The 20,722-nt window shown below is 40.3% G+C and overlaps 1 protein-coding gene across 1 annotated transcript in view; it reads right to left on the bottom strand.

Annotated features, from left to right (window-relative positions):
• Positions 1-264: 264 nt before the first annotated feature.
• nell2a (neural EGFL like 2a) overlaps positions 265-20,722 on the bottom strand; it is an 80,180-nt gene continuing 59,722 nt past the window's right edge. The window contains exons 16-20 of the mRNA XM_044357784.1: positions 11,559-11,699; positions 9,376-9,569; positions 5,854-6,030; positions 2,532-2,756; positions 265-1,087 (exon numbers count right to left, since the gene is read on the bottom strand). Coding sequence (XP_044213719.1) covers positions 1,046-1,087; positions 2,532-2,756; positions 5,854-6,030; positions 9,376-9,569; positions 11,559-11,699 — 779 coding nt within the window. The 3' untranslated portion in view covers positions 265-1,045. The remainder of the gene's footprint in view (positions 1,088-2,531; positions 2,757-5,853; positions 6,031-9,375; positions 9,570-11,558; positions 11,700-20,722) is intronic.

Below are 20,722 nucleotides of genomic sequence, written 5' to 3' on the forward strand. Positions count from 1 at the left end.
TCAGTACAGTAGTAGCCCAAAATTTGTTCTTAGTGATTTACAACTACTGTAAAGTATTAGTAAATTAATTATTAACTTTTAATAAAGTAATTAGTTAAAACTTATAAATCCCTAATAAAGTCTGCCTGGAAAGTGCTACTGTGCTCCTGTTAAAAATCATCACATTACCAAAAATGAATACTGCATATGGCCAATTAAGTGCTTAGTTTTCAAACATAATAGATAATGAATAAATCACATGCATACCAAAGCCAAAGACAAGAATTTAATGTAAATGGAAATACTTTATTTCACTATTACACAATAACAAGCTTGGAAAGAAAAATTACAAAAAAGAGAAATGGAACAAAATGCTACAAAGCACCACATAATATAGACGACTCATAAATGTGGCAACGGAACCTTATGCTAACTGTCTTTACTCTATCTAGGGTATCATCATCATCATCATCATCATTGAGAATTTAGAAATCAGCAAAAATGTTTGGACATCAAGCACAGTCATGCCAGTAATAGTAATATCTTACAGATTCATGTAGCGATGATTCGGAGTGGGGGGGGGGGGGGGGCGGTGATCCTTAAAGGTTCACTCTAAGTGGTGAGACAGAACAAAGAGTGGGTTTGAGGGAACTGTAGTCCATCATCTGTTTGGTATGATATAGGTTTGCATTTGGTATAAAGAGGAGTTAAGGAGGCAGGCGCGGCTCATAGAGTATTTGCAAAACACTCTTAATGCGTAACGTGCATGTGGAGCCAGATGGGTGGGGTCTACCATACAGAACATACAATAGGTTGAGCTAGAAACTGTAGATAATCAGCGGAAAGTACCTGAAGGTTAATTTTTTTTTGACAATGTGATATTGTATGAATTATCCTGATTAGTAACCGCCATCCATCTGGTTTAGCAGGCTGAAACAAATCCTGACAATGCAAATACTGTTGACCCACGCCTGCGAGGAGGACAGTGAAGAGACAGAGGAGTGGTGTTATTTTTTTTTTTTTTTACATGGAGAACACTGTACAGGTGCCTTCAGATTTGCCAGGACTAAAGGCACATGGGGTCCACTGAGCAACAGATGTGTCCATTCTGGAAATAAGAGGAAGAGAAGGCAAAGAAACACATGAGTGGATTATCATCACACTTTAACCTCGGGCAAACACTTTTTGAAGCTCGGCAGATAATATTTTCAGGTGGCGTTGCTGCAGCGTACAGACTCTGTTTGGCATTTAGAATTCCTCTGGGTGTCATTTTGGCACCAACTGATCCAAGGCAGCAATATTCTACCGAGAATACAAATGTGAATGGTCACAGAGGCGTTCTGCTTTAAACTTGGGGGAATGATAAACTCTCTGGATCACTGAAGGTTTGCAGGGACAGTACTGTATCTGCTAAACCAAAACTGCCCGTACCGACTTAATACAGACCCTGATAACAGTAAATCTGTGTTGATGTATTTGAATTTAAAGTAGATCTTTGATGTGTAAGAAGATTTTCTTAAAAGTTGGCATCGGGACTTTGAATATGTTACAGTTTTTCTACTGAGAATGGCTTCTCTCGTTTCTGTAAGAAGTGAACTTTATTGTCGGGCAAGCAGGGAGAAAATATTCCATCCTAGAAACTCAGGCAAGGGAGTCAGTCTTGGTGGATTAGTCCCAAAGCTGAGGCAAATAATTTAGACTCACAATTGGTAATGAAGAGGATATTCACCTGCACATTTTACTCTCTCAGTGATTGTTCTGGGCCACAACTCTTGGAACAAAAGCTTGTGGAGTGCAGCTGTCTCCTACCTGATTTACAAGGACCAATTATGCAAGTTTGGCTCAGTTTTCTAGATAGACTATCTTAGGCCCTATATATTGTAAGTACTGTGTGTGCAGGGATGTGAGCTTGTTTAATACAGTGCAGAGCAGACTGTGATTCCTTTGCTGCAGCTGATAAATAAACAGAGCATGGGAATCTATGATCTCTAAAAATCTCAACTTTAAGTATTTGAGGAATGATTCTCAAATGAAACATCACATCTTATTCAGCATCCTCTTTGCTCTTTGTTGTGCTTTTGAACAGAGAAAGCAGCATTTGTCACATCCTTATTGTGAGAAGTTTGGATTTTCCTCCTCTAGGCAATCACAGTCATGTGCAACTGTGTGTATTTTGGTAAACTAAATAGACTGGGAGTTACTCATTAATCTCCTTCTCCATTTTTTTCTGCTTCAGTTACCACTCTATTAAATTTGGTGAAATGTGTCTTTTCCATATCAAAAGCTTTGTGTACACAGGTTAGCAGATCCGAATCAACACACAGACAGCTACACCTCCAGACATACGTACGACAATGTAAAGTAAACTCAGCGATGAGATGTTACAGATGCAAAAACTGCCTTCACAATGCAAACTCTTCACCACCGTGTGCTCTTTTTCTGACAAAGCACAAAGGCTTCTCAATTTTTCAAACCATTTTTCTTTGGTGTTTTGTCTGGCACTGAACTAGACGAACTGTAATTTGCTGTTTCGAGGCTGCCTGCAGGCTTACCTTGCACTGGCACAGGGTGCATTCGGTGCCATGTTTAATCCAGGAGGAGCCACTGAAGCGTGAGATGTTGTGCTCGTCCGTGCACGTCTTGGTGATGTCGTTGCGGATGGTGTCAGCCTGGCAGGGGTCGGTGACACAGCGGGGACAGCACTCGCCCTCGGGCACCACGGTAAACTCACAGTCCACAGGCGGGCACGGCAGAGGCCAGCAGTCCACCTGCCCCTGCTGCGGAGGCAGAGAGAGAGAGAATTTGAGATGGATAGACAGCCAGCGAAGAAAAAGGAGAGAGTTCAGAATAATATCTACGCTTAGACTATTGGATTTTCAATGCCTAAACAAGTTATTCATGCAAATACACACATTTCTCCTGACACTGTGCATTTGCATGCCGGAGGGACTGTCTTCATTTGATGAAAAAAAGAAGTTGTTAAGGTACCAAGAAAATATAGATGAGCAGAGCAATCTTCCAACACAGTCAGCAATTTTTTTTCAGAGGTAAATGTTCCAGCTTCTTAATTGACTTGTTCTGGTCCCCCTCTTTCATTGTTGTTCTCATATTAATCACAGCAAACTTTCAGCAGAGGAAGCCTTATTGGATTTCTCCTACTGCCATTTTTCTATTGGCCTGATAAAACAGGTCATATATATTGGCCAACTTTACACATCCTTCCTACAGCATTCTATATCATTCTGTCCTGACCCACTCCTACTTATACTGTCATGTGTGAGCGTTTTTGCCTCACGTCTTCTTTCGAGATGAAATATGAGCTCAGACTGTGTATGTTTAAACACACACGCAGATACAAAAGGCATGCACACATAAAGTTACAAGAGGCTTGATGCAAGTGTCCCACCGGGGATATTTAATATCACTGAAAATCGGCTGGCTCAGCATTTCAGAAATGCTGTAGTAAATTAGGCTGGCTATAAAGCACAGGGCTCACGTGGTGCTAATGCCCACTCCCTGCCTTCATGCAGTGTGTAAACATTTGAAGTGGGAAATCCCCCCGAGTGGTACTCTTTGCCCGTAGCCGGAGGAAAGGATTGAATGTAGCCTCAGGTATTTGTCCCACACTGCGATAAGGGACATTGTCATCTTTGTCTGTTTATGCAGATGTGGCCTATGATCACAAAGGAGAGCGCTTTGCTTATACAATCAGCTTTTATTTGCCTTCCAAACAGAACGGTGTGACGTGTAAACTTGATCAACCTAAAACTGAAGCCGCTCTTTCATCTCTTCGCGATATTCCATAAGGTATTATTTTAATCTGGCTTTGCGTTCAATCTTCATGGTATCCGACTGTATTTTAATCTCTTTGCCTTTACTTTATAAGACTGCATGTTACAAACTGCCTCCAGGAGATTAAAACTAGTGACATTTATCTTTGGGAATTAGCAGCAACAATCACGCTTTCTTTTATGCACCACAACAACCTTAAGTACAACCTACGACAAAGGAAATCAATGTTTCTTTGATCTTCTGTCGATTTAACAAGATAGCAAACCACCAGTGGCCTGTGTGTGCACGTTCTGCAAAGGCCAGATTCTTGATTTCAAATGATTGCATGGGTAGCGGAGAGGGAGTCACATCTTGGTCTTGGGAGAATGTTTTGCCCATCTGCCTGCTGTCACTGTGTATTTTAAAGCCCCTGCTGAGCCTGGACAGCCATGGCTCTGCTAAGTGTAGAAGCATTCAAGGTTCATTTCACGTCCCTGTCACGCTACTGGAGCCCCAGTACGGTATCGCACAGCAGCCTTCTCCCTCGCCCTTTCAAGTGCTGCTCTTTATACTGTGTGGCTGGTGGTCCTTTTTCTTTGTGTGTATGTCTCTGTGCATCTTTAATTGAGTGTGTTTTATGTCTGCCTTTGTGTTTGAGTGGATTTATGCAGGCATGAGTATGTGTTGCCGTGGTGACAGGTGTGCCTACATTCTTAAACATGACTACATATGTGTGTACATGCGTATACCATGTAAATACTCACGTTTGTATGCTCTATATGTGTGTGTGTGTGTCCTCTGCTGCTACGACAGGCGTGCCCGTGTCCTCAGATGTGTTTTTGTCTGCTTGTGTCAACATATATATAAGTGCCTACAGTGAGCACAGCCTATGTGAGAGTGAAGCCGAGTGAACCCACTTTCAGCCGACTGTGCTTCTTCGCTGCCTCTCAGCTGAGCAGTGATTTTCAAGCTCTTCTATAATGGCTTGCTGTAAGAAATCCAAAAAGCAGCCCTCAGGTCTGGGCATCAGGGCAGCACTACAATGGAGGGAGGGGTGGAAATGGCATTGCTGTTGCTACTCAGACCATAAATCCATCAGACCGGAGCCAACTTATATTATCTACAAGTATGGTTGATCTTTAAAAGACAAAGACAAAAGTGGGGGAAAAAAAGAAGGAAAAGGAGTTGTAAAGTGCTTGTCTGGGATCCACAGCGAAGATGATTTGTGAGTCATTGAACAGAAGGAGTGACACTGGTATGTGTTACAGCTGAGCGTGGGTGAGACAAGACGGTGGGGTAGAATATAAAGCGTGACATTTGCATTTAATATGCATATGGCTATGTGGCGAGAGGTAGAAAGGTTTATTGTTTTTGTCAGATTTATTGGGAATCACTTATGAAATGCTTCCCTGTTGTTTGAGCAGCGGCAATGTGTAAACCTTGAAAAAGGCCGACACGGCAGAAGACGTGAACACAAAGAAAATAGTGCATATGCTTTCCGCTGTGAAAGATTCATGTGGCGAATACAATGCGATTTTGTTTCGGATGAGAAATAGGATTGCACATAGAGGACACACAGAACACACAGAAACACACATACTCATCAATCAACACTGTGCACAATCCTCTCAAAGCATGATACACACTGTTACACCCTCCCACTCTCAAGGCACACACACATTTTCTACTGTTCTCTTAACCTTGGAAGTATCCTTCGATAAAATGTATAATTCCATCAGACAACAGCGCAGAGGCTGCTTTGAATTCTTTAAAATCTCACTAAAAACCGACTCCATTTCTTTCATCTTCATTTTCTTCCCGTCTGAAATGTTTCTATTGACCTCTTAATCACTCCCCCTCTCTTTGCCACAAAACTTTTCTCCTTGACTTTCTTTACAGAGCACATCTCTCATTCACAAGCATTTCCATGGAGACTGGAGTATTTGTTACATTTTCTCGTGTGGGCGCTGTGGCACAGGAATGAGTGCTTATGTTGTTTTTTTATCGCTCTCACCATAAATGAGTCTGGATAAAATCATTGGTTCCATTCCTGCAGTGTAAATTTCACAAACGTGCGGGGGATATATATTCATCCTTACTCACCAGGCACTGGCACTGCTGGCAGTTCTCCACCCACGTGTCCCCACTGCCATAGGTGAGCAGGCCGTTCTGGTGCAGACATTGGCTGCTCAGTCGAGGGTCGCACTCGGGACAGCAAAACAGGTCAGCGTTGGGGTTGTCACAGTCGCAAACCATCCTGCGGCACATCACTTGGCCAGCCTGAGCAAGAGGCACAAACGCATTTGTCACATGAGCACAATTAAACATTGAACGCAGGCATGTGCATACATATACAGTGCGTGCATGAACATGTAAGGCCATTAGTTTGATGGGATCATCAAACATGAAACACATTAAAACACAATAAACATATGGTAATAATAAATATTGTAATAAAGGATAAGTAGCCTGTCCCTGGCAACTGTTTTGAAGCTGTCGTTTATGATAATTCAGTCTCAGATAGTACTGTAGGCAACACACACCAAACTGAAATATATGAATTATGAATACAGAGTACTATGAGTTATGAATACTGATGCACTGCAGTTCTTCAGGAGTTCCTGTTCATCAGTGAGATATTTGGAGAACTGTCTTGTTGTCTCAGTGATTTAAGGTGCCTTCCACATACAGGAAGTGCTGTGGGTCTGAATTTAACTCATTACCTTTGTCACAGTCTTCTCTCCTACTCATATCTGGTGTTACCATTTCAATGTTCAACTGTCTGAGGCAGAAATTCAATAAAAATAAAAGCATTTATTCCCCATATATGTTACATGCAGACACAATACCATGGACCAAGAATATATATACAGTCAGTAAAAAAAACAGCTCTACTTATCTGGAGTAGATCTAAGATCTGGAGAATTAACAAATAGGTAGGTGGGTGAGCAATCACAAATTTTCTTCTCGCATTTTTCTTGTACTAAATAACCGCAAAAGTCAGTCTAAAGACCATTAAGACTCAAATTTCCATTTCTACCAATAGTCAGTAAGCGCCACCACAATCTTTCTCAACACACATCAAAACTGCGCTAATTAAATAAAATTATCTTCATTTTTTTAATCTTTTAGAAAGTGACCTCACATACAGGCAACCCATCTGGTGCTCCAAGCAGATTAAAACAAACTATTTGCATATTGCAAAACCTCAGTCTGGACACAACCCACTCTTTGTCTTTTCTTTGATGTTTGACCTTGGTTTCCCCCATCACTTAGTCCCAGCTCACCATCTAATATCCAGCTGTGTCCGCCCCCCTCCAAAACAATAACATGTTTACTCCCCTGCTCCCTCAACTGCTCAATACAACTAATTTTGACAGGCAGCTCTTCAATCTCTAAAATCAATTAATATGACTCATTTAATTAGGGAGCCATTTCTGCCCTGGTCCTTTGTAATCAAATGAATAATTTGCTGCTTGATCATTCACTACCGACACTAATCCACTATAATCACCTTCCACTACTGTCAGACACTTGGCATTAGGTTGAGTGAAATGCTGAATTGTAAAGTATGACTGGTCCGTGACCTGATAATCACTGAGGAAAAATGTGTTTGTGGTGATGGAATGAGTTTTCTGGACTAACTGTTCCCAGATGACTTGTCACTTTGGTGTCAGAAATCAATCAAAACGACTACATCCAAAAGTCTGAGTCATTCTGGCAGACCTTTAAAACTCACTACATATAGCTACTGCACTTTAATTAAATTGCTCTTCATCGTGGCACTGTTAACAACACTGTCAGATCAGAGTTTATTGTACTAGTGTTTTCTATCTCTCCCTTTGTCTCGCCATGCCAGTCTTTTCCTACACATTTCTTGAGCTATTTAAGAAGAAGGAGGGGTGAAGATGGAGTCAGTCTTTTAATTTTTATAAGAATTTGTTTAAAAATTGTGGGAATGAGGCATTTTGCCAGTGCATTAATATAGCCAAAACTGGGCCCATTCACTCATGTGTCATACTGTATGTTATATATATCAGTGGATTTTAAGAACCAGAAAGTGGAAAAAAGAAACTCCTTGATGTCTTGGTGCAATTACAGACGGTACCAGAAGCTAGCTCACTCGCTACACAACTAGCTGGTGCAGTAGCAAGCGAACATGTCACTCACTACAAAAACACGACAAGTGAGCCTGATGAAACATACATGTAACATGCTGCTCGCTCTTCCACTTGCAGAAAATGTTTATATAAATACCAAGACGTTGGTGAAGAGCTGAGTGTTTGGTATGTGGCAAGCCTTATATTCACTTTTGATTCTTTTGCATTGTCTGCAATGCAGGAGTCAGCATATGTTTATAGCATTTTTAACTTCTGTTTTGGCTGCTTTGGGGCATAGGAACAAGCTGTAAACACAACACTGACCTATTAGCACCTTGTAAAGCTGTTATGGCAAATGTGTTAGTACACAGTTGCCTATTTACGCATCCAGGAGACACAGAGCAACATTAGCATAACTCTAAACAACAGGGAATTTCCTGTTGTTTAGCTGCTAAATGCTCCACTCTGTTCACTTGCTGCTAGTCGCTAACTGTGTCTGTCAGCCATTTGGCAGGTAGTGTACAGTGGGTTTACGGGGGGACCGCAAAGTCAGGTGATAATTCTTTGTGGGTTTGTCAGTATGAGCAACCCTTTTCATATTACACATACTCATTTAATCCATCGTAAATACACAAGTATTGATTAGTGGAGCTTTCACGCACCTACATTTTGTATTCAATCATGTGTTTATCTGCAGGGTACTGCAATTTTAAAGCAGTGAATGAAATGGCATTAACTAAAGTGATATGGGACTCTATATCACTTTGGCAACTTGGCACAAATTCTCATATCAAAGTTTCCCATTTAAACAAGTGAATGCTCTGCAACAGTTTATTAAGCTGCTGTGCGGCAAGCGAAGCGAATCCACTGAACCTGGTGATTTCATTTGAATTATTATTATATATTTTATGTCTGTCACAAGTGGTGATCATGAACTGCAACTTCCCCAGGTGAAATCTGACACTATTAGCTCAAAAGAGGGCATGTAATTGTTAATCCATTCACTGTCTTATGTCAGACACACTGATCTAATTTAAAAAAAAAAAAAAAAAAAAAAAAAACTTCTAATGCATTGTCCATCACTCCACTGTGCTTCAATACTTTTTTCAAATGTCACTGACAAAACAAGTTGACATTTGTTACTGATTGGCGCAGTAGGGGACTGCATCATTCATACGAATGAACAGTTTTACAGTTGCTATGTTGTTCTTTGTTTAGACACTTACACAGTAGAGAGAGAAATAAACAAAAGAGAGAAAACCCAATCCTAGACCAGTTGGGCACACATGCAGTAAGAGAGGGAACATCATTGCTCAACTATCTGTGGCACTGGGCACATTTTCTCTGTCTCTATCTGCCTCTTTATCTTTTTTTTATTATCATATCCATCTTTCCACTTGTCTGACTCTGTCTGTTTCATCCGATCCATCTACCTCTGCTTTGGCTACTCTCTCTCTGTCTGTGTATTTCTCTCCCAGCTCTCTTTGTCTCTGGCACTCAGTGTACATCTCCCTCTGTTTCTTACCTGGCAGGAGCACACAGAGCACCTATCACTGTCCAGCACCCAGATCTGCCCACTGTGCTTGACCTTGTTGTCATGGATACAGTCGCCGGTGCAGTTGTGCCCATGGGGGCAGCGACAGTCATAACCTCCCTCCAGGTTGAAGCACACTGTGTCGTTGGCACAGGTGTTCCTCCCCGTCTTGCATTCATTAATATCTGCAGAGAGTACAAAAAAGGTGACATCATACATATGCTCAGTGCAGGTAACACAGTTTATGCATGGCTTGTGGAAATGGGTCCCGTTAATGTCCCTTTTGTTATGGTGACAAAAGAGCCTGTTTTGTCACAAAAGGATTGGAAGTTTTATCCCTGGAGGGGATCCATATGTATCAGTGAGCAGCTACATTCTAGCAAGAAACTGACCTGCTCTCTGTAACTGTAAGTTGCTGAACACAACAGCTTCAAATGCAACTGTAAAATGCAGCAATACAACAATTTTCAGATGTTGGGGGAAGCATAAAGAATACAATTGTAGTGTAAACAAGAAATCCATTTGTCAAATTATAACTTTGCTTTCATATAATAATGGATTACATTTATATAGCGCTTTATCTTGATAAGCACTTCACCGGGAAGGGGGAAAACTCATCTCAACCACCACCAATGTGTGGCACCCACCTGGGTGATGCGCAGCAGCCATTTTGCGCCAGAACACTCACCACACATCAGCTTGAGGTGGAGAGGGAGGGAAGCATTCAGCCAACACTGGGAGATGATTAGGTGGACAGATGGAGTGAGCCAGGTTGGGAATTTTGCCAGGACACTGGGGAACCCGGGTGCCATGGGATCTTTAATGACCAAAGTGAGTCAGGACCTTGGCTTAACGTTTCATCTTGTCTCAGGACGGCATCTCCTGCAGCACAGTGTCCCCGTCACTGCACTGGGGCGTTTGCAATTTATTGGGACCAGAGGGAAGATTGCCCCCTACTGTCCCACCAATACCACTTCCAACAGCAACTTTGTTTTTCCCAGGAGGTCTCCCATCCAAGTATTAACCAAGCCCTACGACGCCTGCTTAGCTTAATTTATTCAGCAGAAACAGGGTGCATGTTGGCATGGCTGCTTTGTGAAACCCAGACAGGTTTGGGTTTTTTTTTTGAGAATGTCTTTAATGTGCTTTTTTTCCTGCCTCTCCCTACTCAGACTGACAGCAAAGATGGGGTCAACGAGTGGAGCAACGCTAGCACTATTGTTACAGGCAATGCTTCAATGTTACGGTAGATTGAGGGTTACATTTTGACAGCTGACACTTCTCCTGACAGACTATATCAGAGAGAATGCTCCAGAAAATGAACAGGCTGCAAAAAGAAAACTGACATTTTGGTAGGAAAGCACACTGATAATGACATACCTATCTAATCATACCAGAACTTACAGAAGCGTAAAAAAAACATCTTATTAAACAAAAGTTGCAGAGATTGTGATGGCAGATCATTCAAATATTTCAACAAAGTTCTGCTTAATTAAAAGACAATTTAAGGAAGAAGAAGAAGACCCTTTGTGATGGAACTGAGATGTTGAATCAGATGCCATTCAATAGAAAATGAATGCAGTGTTGTCTATTAATAAGGCATTGTGAAGCCATCAGATGCAATGAAAAGGAACCAGAATTTAAATCTCATTTGGGTGAAAGAACTCAGAAAATTAGAGGTTTAAAAAATGGAAGCAGAATAATAAGAAAAATTTTTTAAAAATCTGGCACAACTTCCCCTATTTCCAAGGAGATGGGAAATATTTTTAAAAAAGAAAGAAAGAAAGAAAAACTGAGTAAGTGTGATATATTGTGGAGCAGACTTTGTGGCATCAAAACTTCAAGTTTAAGTTCAAAATTGATAAACGTGTGAGGGGACAAATTATCCTGGAAAATAGAATTTATTATCACATGTGATTTAAGTGATTATATGATGTGTTTTAGTTTAAATTCATGACATGAAACCTTAATGAAATGTCAGTTTTAATTTAATTATATATCCAAAAGCCATGAATGCATATATGTGATTTTTTTTTTTTTTTTTTGCTGCATATGTTAAATTAAAAATGTGACTCCCCTGAGTTATCAAATTGCAAATCATATAATCAAAATTCAAACTTTTCCTCTTCATATTTTTCATATTTGTGTAAGAAAAGAAAAGACGGGCCACTCACCTACACATGACTCCCCACTTGCGGAAAACAAGCCGTTGTCATGGTAGCCATCGCGGCACTCACAGTGGTACCAGCCGGGCAAGTTGACACAAGTGGATTTACTATCACACTCGACAAAGCCATCTGCACACTCATCAATGTCTGAAGAGGAGAGAAGAGAAAAGAGAAGAGAAGGACATTAAAGGACCAGTGTGTTGGTTTTAGTGGTATCTAGCGGTGAGGTTGCAGATTGTAGCCAACTGAATACCCCTTCCAAGCATGTAGGGGAACCTATGGTGGCCACGGAAACTGTGAAAAATGTGAGAGACCCTCTCTAGAGCCAGTTTTGGTTTGGTGTTGCAACACAGTGGATTCTGTGGAAGAGAACCCGCTCCCTATGTAGATATAAAGGGCTCATTCTAAGGTAACGAAAACACAACAATTCTTGTTTTCAGTTGATTATACACTAATGAAAACAGACTTATGAATATATTCCATTTCTGCCAAGTCCATTCCTCTAGATGCCATTAAATTCTACACACTGCACCTTTAAGACATCCATATAAAATCTTGTTGGTTGCAAAATATGCTCTTTACAGTGAGAGGGTTATTGAGCTCCATTTTTGCCTAGTAGGCATATTCAGCATTGACTGATTCATAATTGATAAAACAACGTGTCTAGCATTTGAGTGAATGTAGTCCGTAGGCCTTATTGATCAAGCATACTTGCATAGCCACAGAAGGACATTTGTATCAATAAAAGATAGCAAGGAATGAATGAATCTAATACAATAAGCCTATACTTAGAAGCAAGAGACATAACAGGGTTAGATTGTGAAATGCCAGTAAAATCCTATACAGTCTAATCCACCAACACATGCAGGTAAACAAATAAATCCTTAAGTGTGTGCACACTTTTATTGAACTTCACTTGGACATAAGGAGTTTCTATGATGTGCAAAAAAGCTCAGCAAAGGGCTTTGACACACCTTCTAATGCAGCCTGTAGGTGGTTGTCAATAGATGGAGCTGATGTGTTTTCACAGAGTTCCACTTAGAAATATCCTTGACTCTGCCTCCTCCTTCAGCTCCTGTCTTTAATACGAGACTTAAAATACAAGCTCTGACTTTGTCCTCTCTTATGTGTTTCTGTTTTTTTCCCTTGTCATTCTCTATTTCTATCCTCTCTTTTTATCTGTGTTTTTCCTTTTGAGTCTTATTCTTCTGTTAACAAGAGACCAACGTTCAAACCTTTTATTTCAACAAGCAACCATCCAACAAACATCCACCAAGAACAAATCCAATATAATTTGCAATAATGCAGAAAACACATGAAGAGACAGATCAGATCAGATATTTCAGCTAACATTTAATTAAACTAAGGGCCAGGCCCACACGAGAGAGGAAATAAAGCCTGATATTACACAGTAGGGCTAAATACGTTAGGCCCAGACATGCGCCGTGATTAAATGTGTCTGCATAGCCAGTGATGGCTTTTTTATGATTGTGCATGATGCATGATGCTCTGCTCTCATTATGAAAATGGCAGTGTGCCGTGTCTGACCTTCTCTACGACCTCCTGCAACAGTATCCCCCATAGAGCGACAGGCAGACGGGCTCATGGTCCCCCACCGCCCAGGCAGTAATGGGATTAAGATCTATTGGCTAATGAGCCCTCAGCCTTTTAATAGAATTTCTGCAGCAGATTAACCGTTGATCAAATGTCCCGCAGATTAGGGCCTTATCTATTTAAAAATTACCCGCATTTGTCTGAGTCATGTGCAGGTTTGCAGGAAAAACCTACAGGATCTTCCTTTATTCAGTTTTCCATAGTGACCAGGTTCAGAAAGCTCTCTCTTTCCATGCGGCAGACTTTAAAAGGAAAGCTCACATTTCACTAATTACATCAGTTTGGTGAGAGCAGAGCACCTCATTTTCTCCCCTTAGGACAGCAATGCTGGGTTAAAAGGACACTGCTTAAAAATCATGAGTGTCCAGCAAATAGTATAACTAGCCTATCTTTGAAAATTAATATAAATTCTCCCCACTCCTGAAGAGAAATATCCAATGCTCTTTGTTGCTTGTGAATTTCAATGTGATAAAAGCACAGGGAGATTTTAAAGGGAAAAGCTACAAGAGGTGTATTGCCAGTATATCAAAAAAATCAAGCTGAATTTGTTCAAATCATCCTCTTCTGCCCAATAAGACAGTCTGAAATCGTTCAAAGTACAACCAAGCAGTCAGATACTATTTATAACAGACTGATGGTGAGTCTAAAAATATGCAAATGGTTTATTTTCAGCCAGTTTCATTCAAGCATTTTAAAAAGTTGTCTGGCTATCACAACAGAGGGTTGCACTCGGAACAAAAGATCCATCACTTTCTCTTTAATCTGTGCCGAACCTGTCAGCTACAATTATGACATGATGCATCTAAGCCTGCCATCAAATCAGCTTTTAAAGTGCTGCAGTGTTTTAGGATAGTGAAACTCACTGTTGTCCCACCTAGGACTTGACTGAATTTAACATGCGAGGTATAACATGCTCGCAAAAGTCCTGCCTCTTCCTTTATCATCTTGCGTAAATGATAATGGAAGATCATTGTAATTAAATCATCAACAATGACAATCAGACGGGGGCGCTGCCTAGAAGCTCTGTAACTATCGAATGTTGAAGCTTTGTCTTTCGTTGAGTCATGGATGTGGATGGTGCAGTGCTTTCACTTGTTAAATCATGTCATGTTTTTCCTCTCTCTGCTCTGAAAAAAACGGACTCCACAAACAAAATAAAAACTTTCTTTCTGTCTCTAAGTCCTGAAGAGGTCAAGGCCACAGAACAACAGTTGTTTTGGAGTTACCTTGCTGACTGGAAGACATGGAACTGACAGAGAAATAACTACAGAAAGAGAGGAGGAGGAGGACAAGGATGGAGCAGATGAGAAGGACAGGGATAAAAGGAAGGAGGAGGAGGAGGTGGTGGAGGCAACGAGGGAAGAAGAAGCAGGAAGAGAAGGAGGAGATGGAGGAGTAATAGGCGAAGAGAGACAATGAGACAGACTGCAGTTATCCTACTCGTTATCCTGAGTGGCAGTCTGGAAACAAGGGCTCTATTAAGGCAGCTCTCAGAGGACGAAGCAAGGAACAAGCGGGCGGTCTTTCCTCTGCACCCTCCTGGGCTTGTTATGCCACTCTGCCTTGAACAACCCCCTCTATCTACTCTGTCTTCATCCCCTGCCTTCACCTTTCTGTGTGTTACTTTTTCACTTCACCTGTCTGTCTGTCTGTCTGTCTGTCTCAGAGCTGAAGCAAAAACAGAGGTGCCTTCGTCATCACCTTTGCTCATTCCAGTTTGCGCTTTCTTTGAGCAGAAAAAGGCAGAGTTTAGTCTAGCCTGGCCTCTCTCTTCAACCTGCCCTTTCATTGTCCCTGCTCCCGCCAACCTCTTCACTTTGTATTCACTTCCTATTCTGATCCTTGACAGTTACAGAATTTTCCTTTTACCCCTTCCTTCCCTCTTTCCTATCCACCGCTGTCGTTTTTTCCTCTCATGTCTTTTCCCTTCTCTGACTGACAGATAGCCCTGCGGGTTGGGATGTGGTTCTGCTGCATTGCAACATTCAGGAAAGAACCCGTTACTGCTGCCATATGTACATCTCCTGTACAGTAGCCTAATTCAAACTGATTTCCATTTCCATTGAGGACTACCTGATAATCCTGATAGGCTCCAGGAGGAATTATTCAGAAACATCTCTGGATCTCAACTCAACCTCTCCTCTTGCTCCTAAGTCAGATACCATTTGACAATAAGTGGATTTTAAAATAAACTGAATTTGTCATGTCAGATCACATTTGGCTGCAAAACCTTCAAGTCAACAATAATGTGTACAAAGCTGTTATTGGCATGTACATGACACAGCGATAAGGTAAGAAATGGATTGTGCATTGCTGCTCTTTTATGTACAGTAAAGTGTAATTGAGTGATTGTCACTGGTCCTCAGTCTTCATTAAGAGAAAGAGCGAACTCAAATAATCAATCAATCATCATGAAGCCTGAGGCAAATTGAGTTACACACTGGGTTCTTGAAGATGAAACAGACACTGAAACGCAAATCCATATCCTCAAGCACTTGAGTGGGAAAGTGGATAAGTAATCATGGTAAATTGGACACAAGCACAATAGCTGCAAGCGCATACAGAATGCAATCACTGTTTCAGTTACCTATAGTTGTAAAAATTCCTGCACTCTTTAAAGTCAACGTAAAATCACAGTTAGTCATTCTTTGTTACAGTCACAAATAATCAAATAATATAAGTAGTAAATTTCTTATTTATTACTTAAAGAAAGAAAAACATCTTTGGAGGCACAACAAATTCTCACAAATTCTCCTTTACCCCCCGAGTCTCTGCGTGAGAGGGCTAATGCAAGTGTTTTATTAACCCCCGTGCTGACAGGGGTACCAACACACAATATAAACAAATTTGTGCTGGCAATTGGTAACTGGAGCCACAGCTTTAAAAAAAGGGCCGTCTTATTAGCGGGGCAATTTAAAGCTGCACTAATCAATATTAACTATAGAAAAAAAATATTGTAATGTGAAATGTGTTGTTCATGAGGACGAACATACAGATCATTATCACCCAACTCTGCCGTTCCTCTCAGCTATACAGAGCATTTTAGAATATTTTAGCTCATTGTTTTGGTTTTATGGCTACAACTTTTGCTTCACTTTCACTGCTCTCATCAACACTGAGATGCTATTTTCACCAAAAAAAAGCTCTGATAAGCTCAATAGCTACCTGCCCAGCACCAAACAAGACAAAGTTAGCAACTAACTGGTGAACATAGTGGAGCATTTAGCTGCTAAAGAGGCAGATATTTTCCTTGCATGGTTTTCAGGCACTTATTAAGTGCTAAGTCGAATATATCTGAGAAAAATATCTTTGATAAAAATCTTTCTGGAAGGTCCCAGTTTCCCAGTCGAAATTATGACTTGCAGGTTGACGGGAATGCTATTTACAAGTCGGAAACTCATAGTTACCGTAAGTCTGAGATGACACGAACATGGCACAAGTATAAAGACTAGAAGCATCTAAACTGATCAAGCTTAACATTAGCAGTTATATTTTTTAAGGTCATCGATACTCTAAAGCTGACTATCTAATTAGTTAGCTAGCTTGCAAAATTACAGTAGCGGTGCACTTTTCAGACTGTCAGTGTTTGGTAGCTCATTCAGCAAGCCACAGCACAACACAAGATGTGTTTCCATGATTGTGGATAATAAGGAGACATTTATTAGCTAGAAAGCTAAAATGGGTTGCGGTTCAGAGTCTGCGGCTCTTTTTTGTATTTGAATTGTAGCAAGCTACTATCTGACTGCTTGTTGTGTCATCAGTCAATAATAGCATAGTGACTGTTACTGGTTCATGCAAATACAGTTTCAACTGAAATTATGTAATTGGCTAAAGAATTTCGCTGTCTATGAGGCCAAAAACAATGGCATTCTGCCTGGTATATGGGCAGAACAGAGGCACCATTATTAAACCAAATAAATAAAACATTTTTTCCCTAAAAAGAGGACACAGGACATATAATATACATAGCATATTTGTAATCTGCAGCAGAGAAAAACATGAAAATGAATTTCAGTCGGACTGTAAAGCGATGTGACTGTCCAGTGCTCACTGCAGTTCGCTGCACTGCAGCAGCTACAGCGGCAAGCTATCCCTGGGAGATGTGTCATTTAGGTAGAAGCAGCAGGTTGCGCTCAGCTAAACGACAGCTCCGGCCATTAGCAGGGCCTAATTAAGACACACTAATTACGAGTGATGGAGTGAGTGCTTTGTAAGGCCGTCTCTAAATAAATAATGAATACATAATCATTGTACTTAAACAAGCCGCTTGAGCTTAAACAGTCACAGGCCCCCGGGCCTTGTGGGTAAATCCTGGAACAAAAGAGGGAGAGAGGGAGAGCTGAAGCGATGCATCATGGGAGCTGTCAAGGGGCGAAAAAATTAATATGTTTTTAAATATTCACTACCTGTGCCTGAGTGTCGGGTGGGAGGTGCCCAGGGGAGATTTCAGCTATGATGAGTTTGTGATGTTTTTTTCTTGCCCCCTATTGTATAATACACACTGTGGCCCCGGCTGTTTAAAATTAAGCAACAGCAAAACAATTTAACCTAGACAGACCTGTTTTCATGTACATGTATCTGTTACTACCTGTATCTGTTAATACACCTTTTCATATTTGGCTGACCATCTATTTGTATGACTTTATGTTTTGTCTTATCGTTGCTTGTGTCGAACTGTCTGTCTAATAAAGTTTTGTCTGACTAGCAGACAGTTTGTCTTTCTGTCTAAAACTCTGACAAGCTTCCCGGGGCTTGACATCAATGTAAATGAGGTCTAAGGGAACAAATTGTTTGTCTGGCCCCATTCTGCTCTCCGTCCTGGTCAATATGCCAGCGTGACCTCAGGGCTTCACACTCCTTTTCTCGCAGCCTTCAAAGTTTCCTTAGAAACTCACTGGCCAACCACTTGTCCTCCCATCTTCCTTCTTTTCGCTGTTGCTATTTTTCCTCTTCCATTTTTACATCTCATTATAAATCACCTCCTTTCAGCTACCCCTCCTTTTCTTCTCTAATCTCCTCTCATCAGCCACCCGATATCACCCAAAAATTAAATATCTTCTCTTTTCTTCACTTCTCAACTCTTTCTCTGCATATGTCCTCCTGAAACTTCAGTTCCTTCTTTTATTCCTCACAGAACTCAAGAGAAATCTAAAGGTGGAGAGACGGTTGCAAAACGAGTATTTTTTTTTGGGAAAACAAAGAATATGGAAGCTCTGATGAAAAGGTGCTGTTTCATTTACATAAACAGAATGTTCCTTTCTTTCATCACATCATATCTCTTTATGAGAGTATCACTTCTGAAGAAGAAGTGTGCTGGTAAATGTTCACGACTTGAGAAAATGAGTTTTTCCTACCAATAAAACATCAATTTACAGTGTAGGTGTAATGCACCAGGGTTCCCTGATGATGCTCTTGAACATAACCCTCCAGGAGTGTGTAGGAGTTACAAATCTAAATTGTATCTTTAACACCAACATAAAAATCTTTTATCTCTTTCTCCTTGTCCTTAAAGAACATTGTCGATGCCACACTGGCCTCTGTATGATTCAAAACTGCTGATTAAAAGTGCTTGTGAGGACCTGAGACTGCCGATGAATTGAAAGATGAAAGGGAGAGGTGTCCATCCACAGCATCTGATCAAATGCTCTTCTCCCATGAGCAGCCTACAGCGTTCTTTGAGAAGCTAGCAAGAGGCCAGCCAGGGACCACAGAGATGGCCATTAGTTATAGGACTGACAGCATAGTGACAGAAAATTTTAACTGGTGGCCAAGCTTCCTAATAGGCTTAGAGAGGCTTGAAAGCAGAAGATAATGAGCTCAAAATAAAGGAAATACAAGGAATACCCCCCCCATTCATCTCATAGGAACAGTTCAGCAATTCAGTCAATAAAGACATCTGAGACCTAAACAGAGGAGGATGTTCACAGATGTTGTGCCCAATTATTTCATGTAGGGACTACAGGCTGGTAAAAAAAAAGAAAACCTTTATACTCCCAGGCTCTGTTTCCTAAAAGCATCTTAAAGCTAGCATTGTAACTGAAGACATTCTTAGACTTGTAGATTACGAGTTCCTCCTGTCCACTTATCTAAGAAGACTGAACACCTTCAGAGGATTTATTTAATTTTAATATATGTTTATTTAATTTATGCTCTCTGTGTATTAAAATGGTATTTATACGACATGAGAGAATATCTTTAAATGCAAAACATAAATAAAGTATTAGCCCTGGCTAATATAAAGGGAAATTACTGAGGCTTCAAAAATGTTTCATCTTCCTTTCAAGGAAATATTTATGAAATCAGTTATTTCTGTCGAATGGTCTTGCATTGTGCATGATTATATCTGCTACACTGTGCTGCCATTCTCTTCCTTTTTGGTCATGAAAAGGTACAATCATTTCACAGCACTAAATGGACAGGTGTAAACTACATCAACGTCATGTACTTGTTTTTAATCCTTATTATCAGTGACTGTATAATGAAAAAGTATTAGATTACTTTCATCCAGCCTTTTCCTGAGCTCTTGTTTTCTGTTTCAATATCTATTCTTTTATCTTAGTGCAGTCAAGTACTTGCAAGTGTGTGTGTTTTTAAATTAATCACACATTTTGAACCTTAATTGGGCTTAAGGGGAACTTAAAGCAGCTAATTTGTTCAAAGTACAGCAGGTATACCTTAACCTAGTCACATGTATTATATAAAATCAGCTGCATGCTGGAAGTTCTGACTACTGACTGAAAGTTAGATGACTTTTTTTTTCATATTAAAGCGTATAAAGCCTCTATTATGTAATTTTTTAAAAATGTTGCTTTAAATTGTATGTAATTTTAGCATTTTTAATGATAAATTCACATTAAAATGTACCATACACTATGGACAGTCAAGGTTCAGAAGCTCTTAACAGTTCATGTGCATTTGTATTTGCCCTTAACAGCTGTTTTAAGAAATGCTTGTAAAATGTTCAGAGGTGTCCACAGAAATGCTTTTTAAATTTAAAGGTTAATTTATATCGGGAAGCAAAGCCCAGGGGAATACATTTGGTTTACTATATGGGCAACCTTATTCCTCTGCACTTAATCGAGAAACAAGAAATTAAATTACTTACAGCATAAACCCAAATGAAAAGGAAAACATAATGGAGTAACCGTCAAATAGTGCAGAAGTTAACAAAGACATGTGGATTTCAGAGAAATGTATTCACAACTTCATTTACATTCTATCTAGCATACAAGTACTCTAGGTTAAAACAAAACATCACATGCTTCAAGAGACATATTTAGGTTTCATTCTGAAACATCCTAATAGCTATGGCGGTACATTTTTACTCTGAATTTCTCCGAGCCATGAGAGAAAATGGACACCCATTTTACTGAAAAATAAACCTAACATTTCAACATTTGACCATTTTTCACCCTAGTCATAAGGCACAGTGTTAGCCTGAGGCTAACATATTGACTATGCGGCTTGTTCGGGGCACACATTACATGGCTGGCCCTGCGTACATTTATATCCATGACTGAAGTGTATGTGGCCTGCCGCAGCTTTATCCTGCATAA

This window comes from Thunnus albacares, chromosome 7 (assembly GCF_914725855.1).
Source record: "Thunnus albacares chromosome 7, fThuAlb1.1, whole genome shotgun sequence".
In the NCBI taxonomy this organism is placed as follows: domain Eukaryota; kingdom Metazoa; phylum Chordata; class Actinopteri; order Scombriformes; family Scombridae; genus Thunnus; species Thunnus albacares.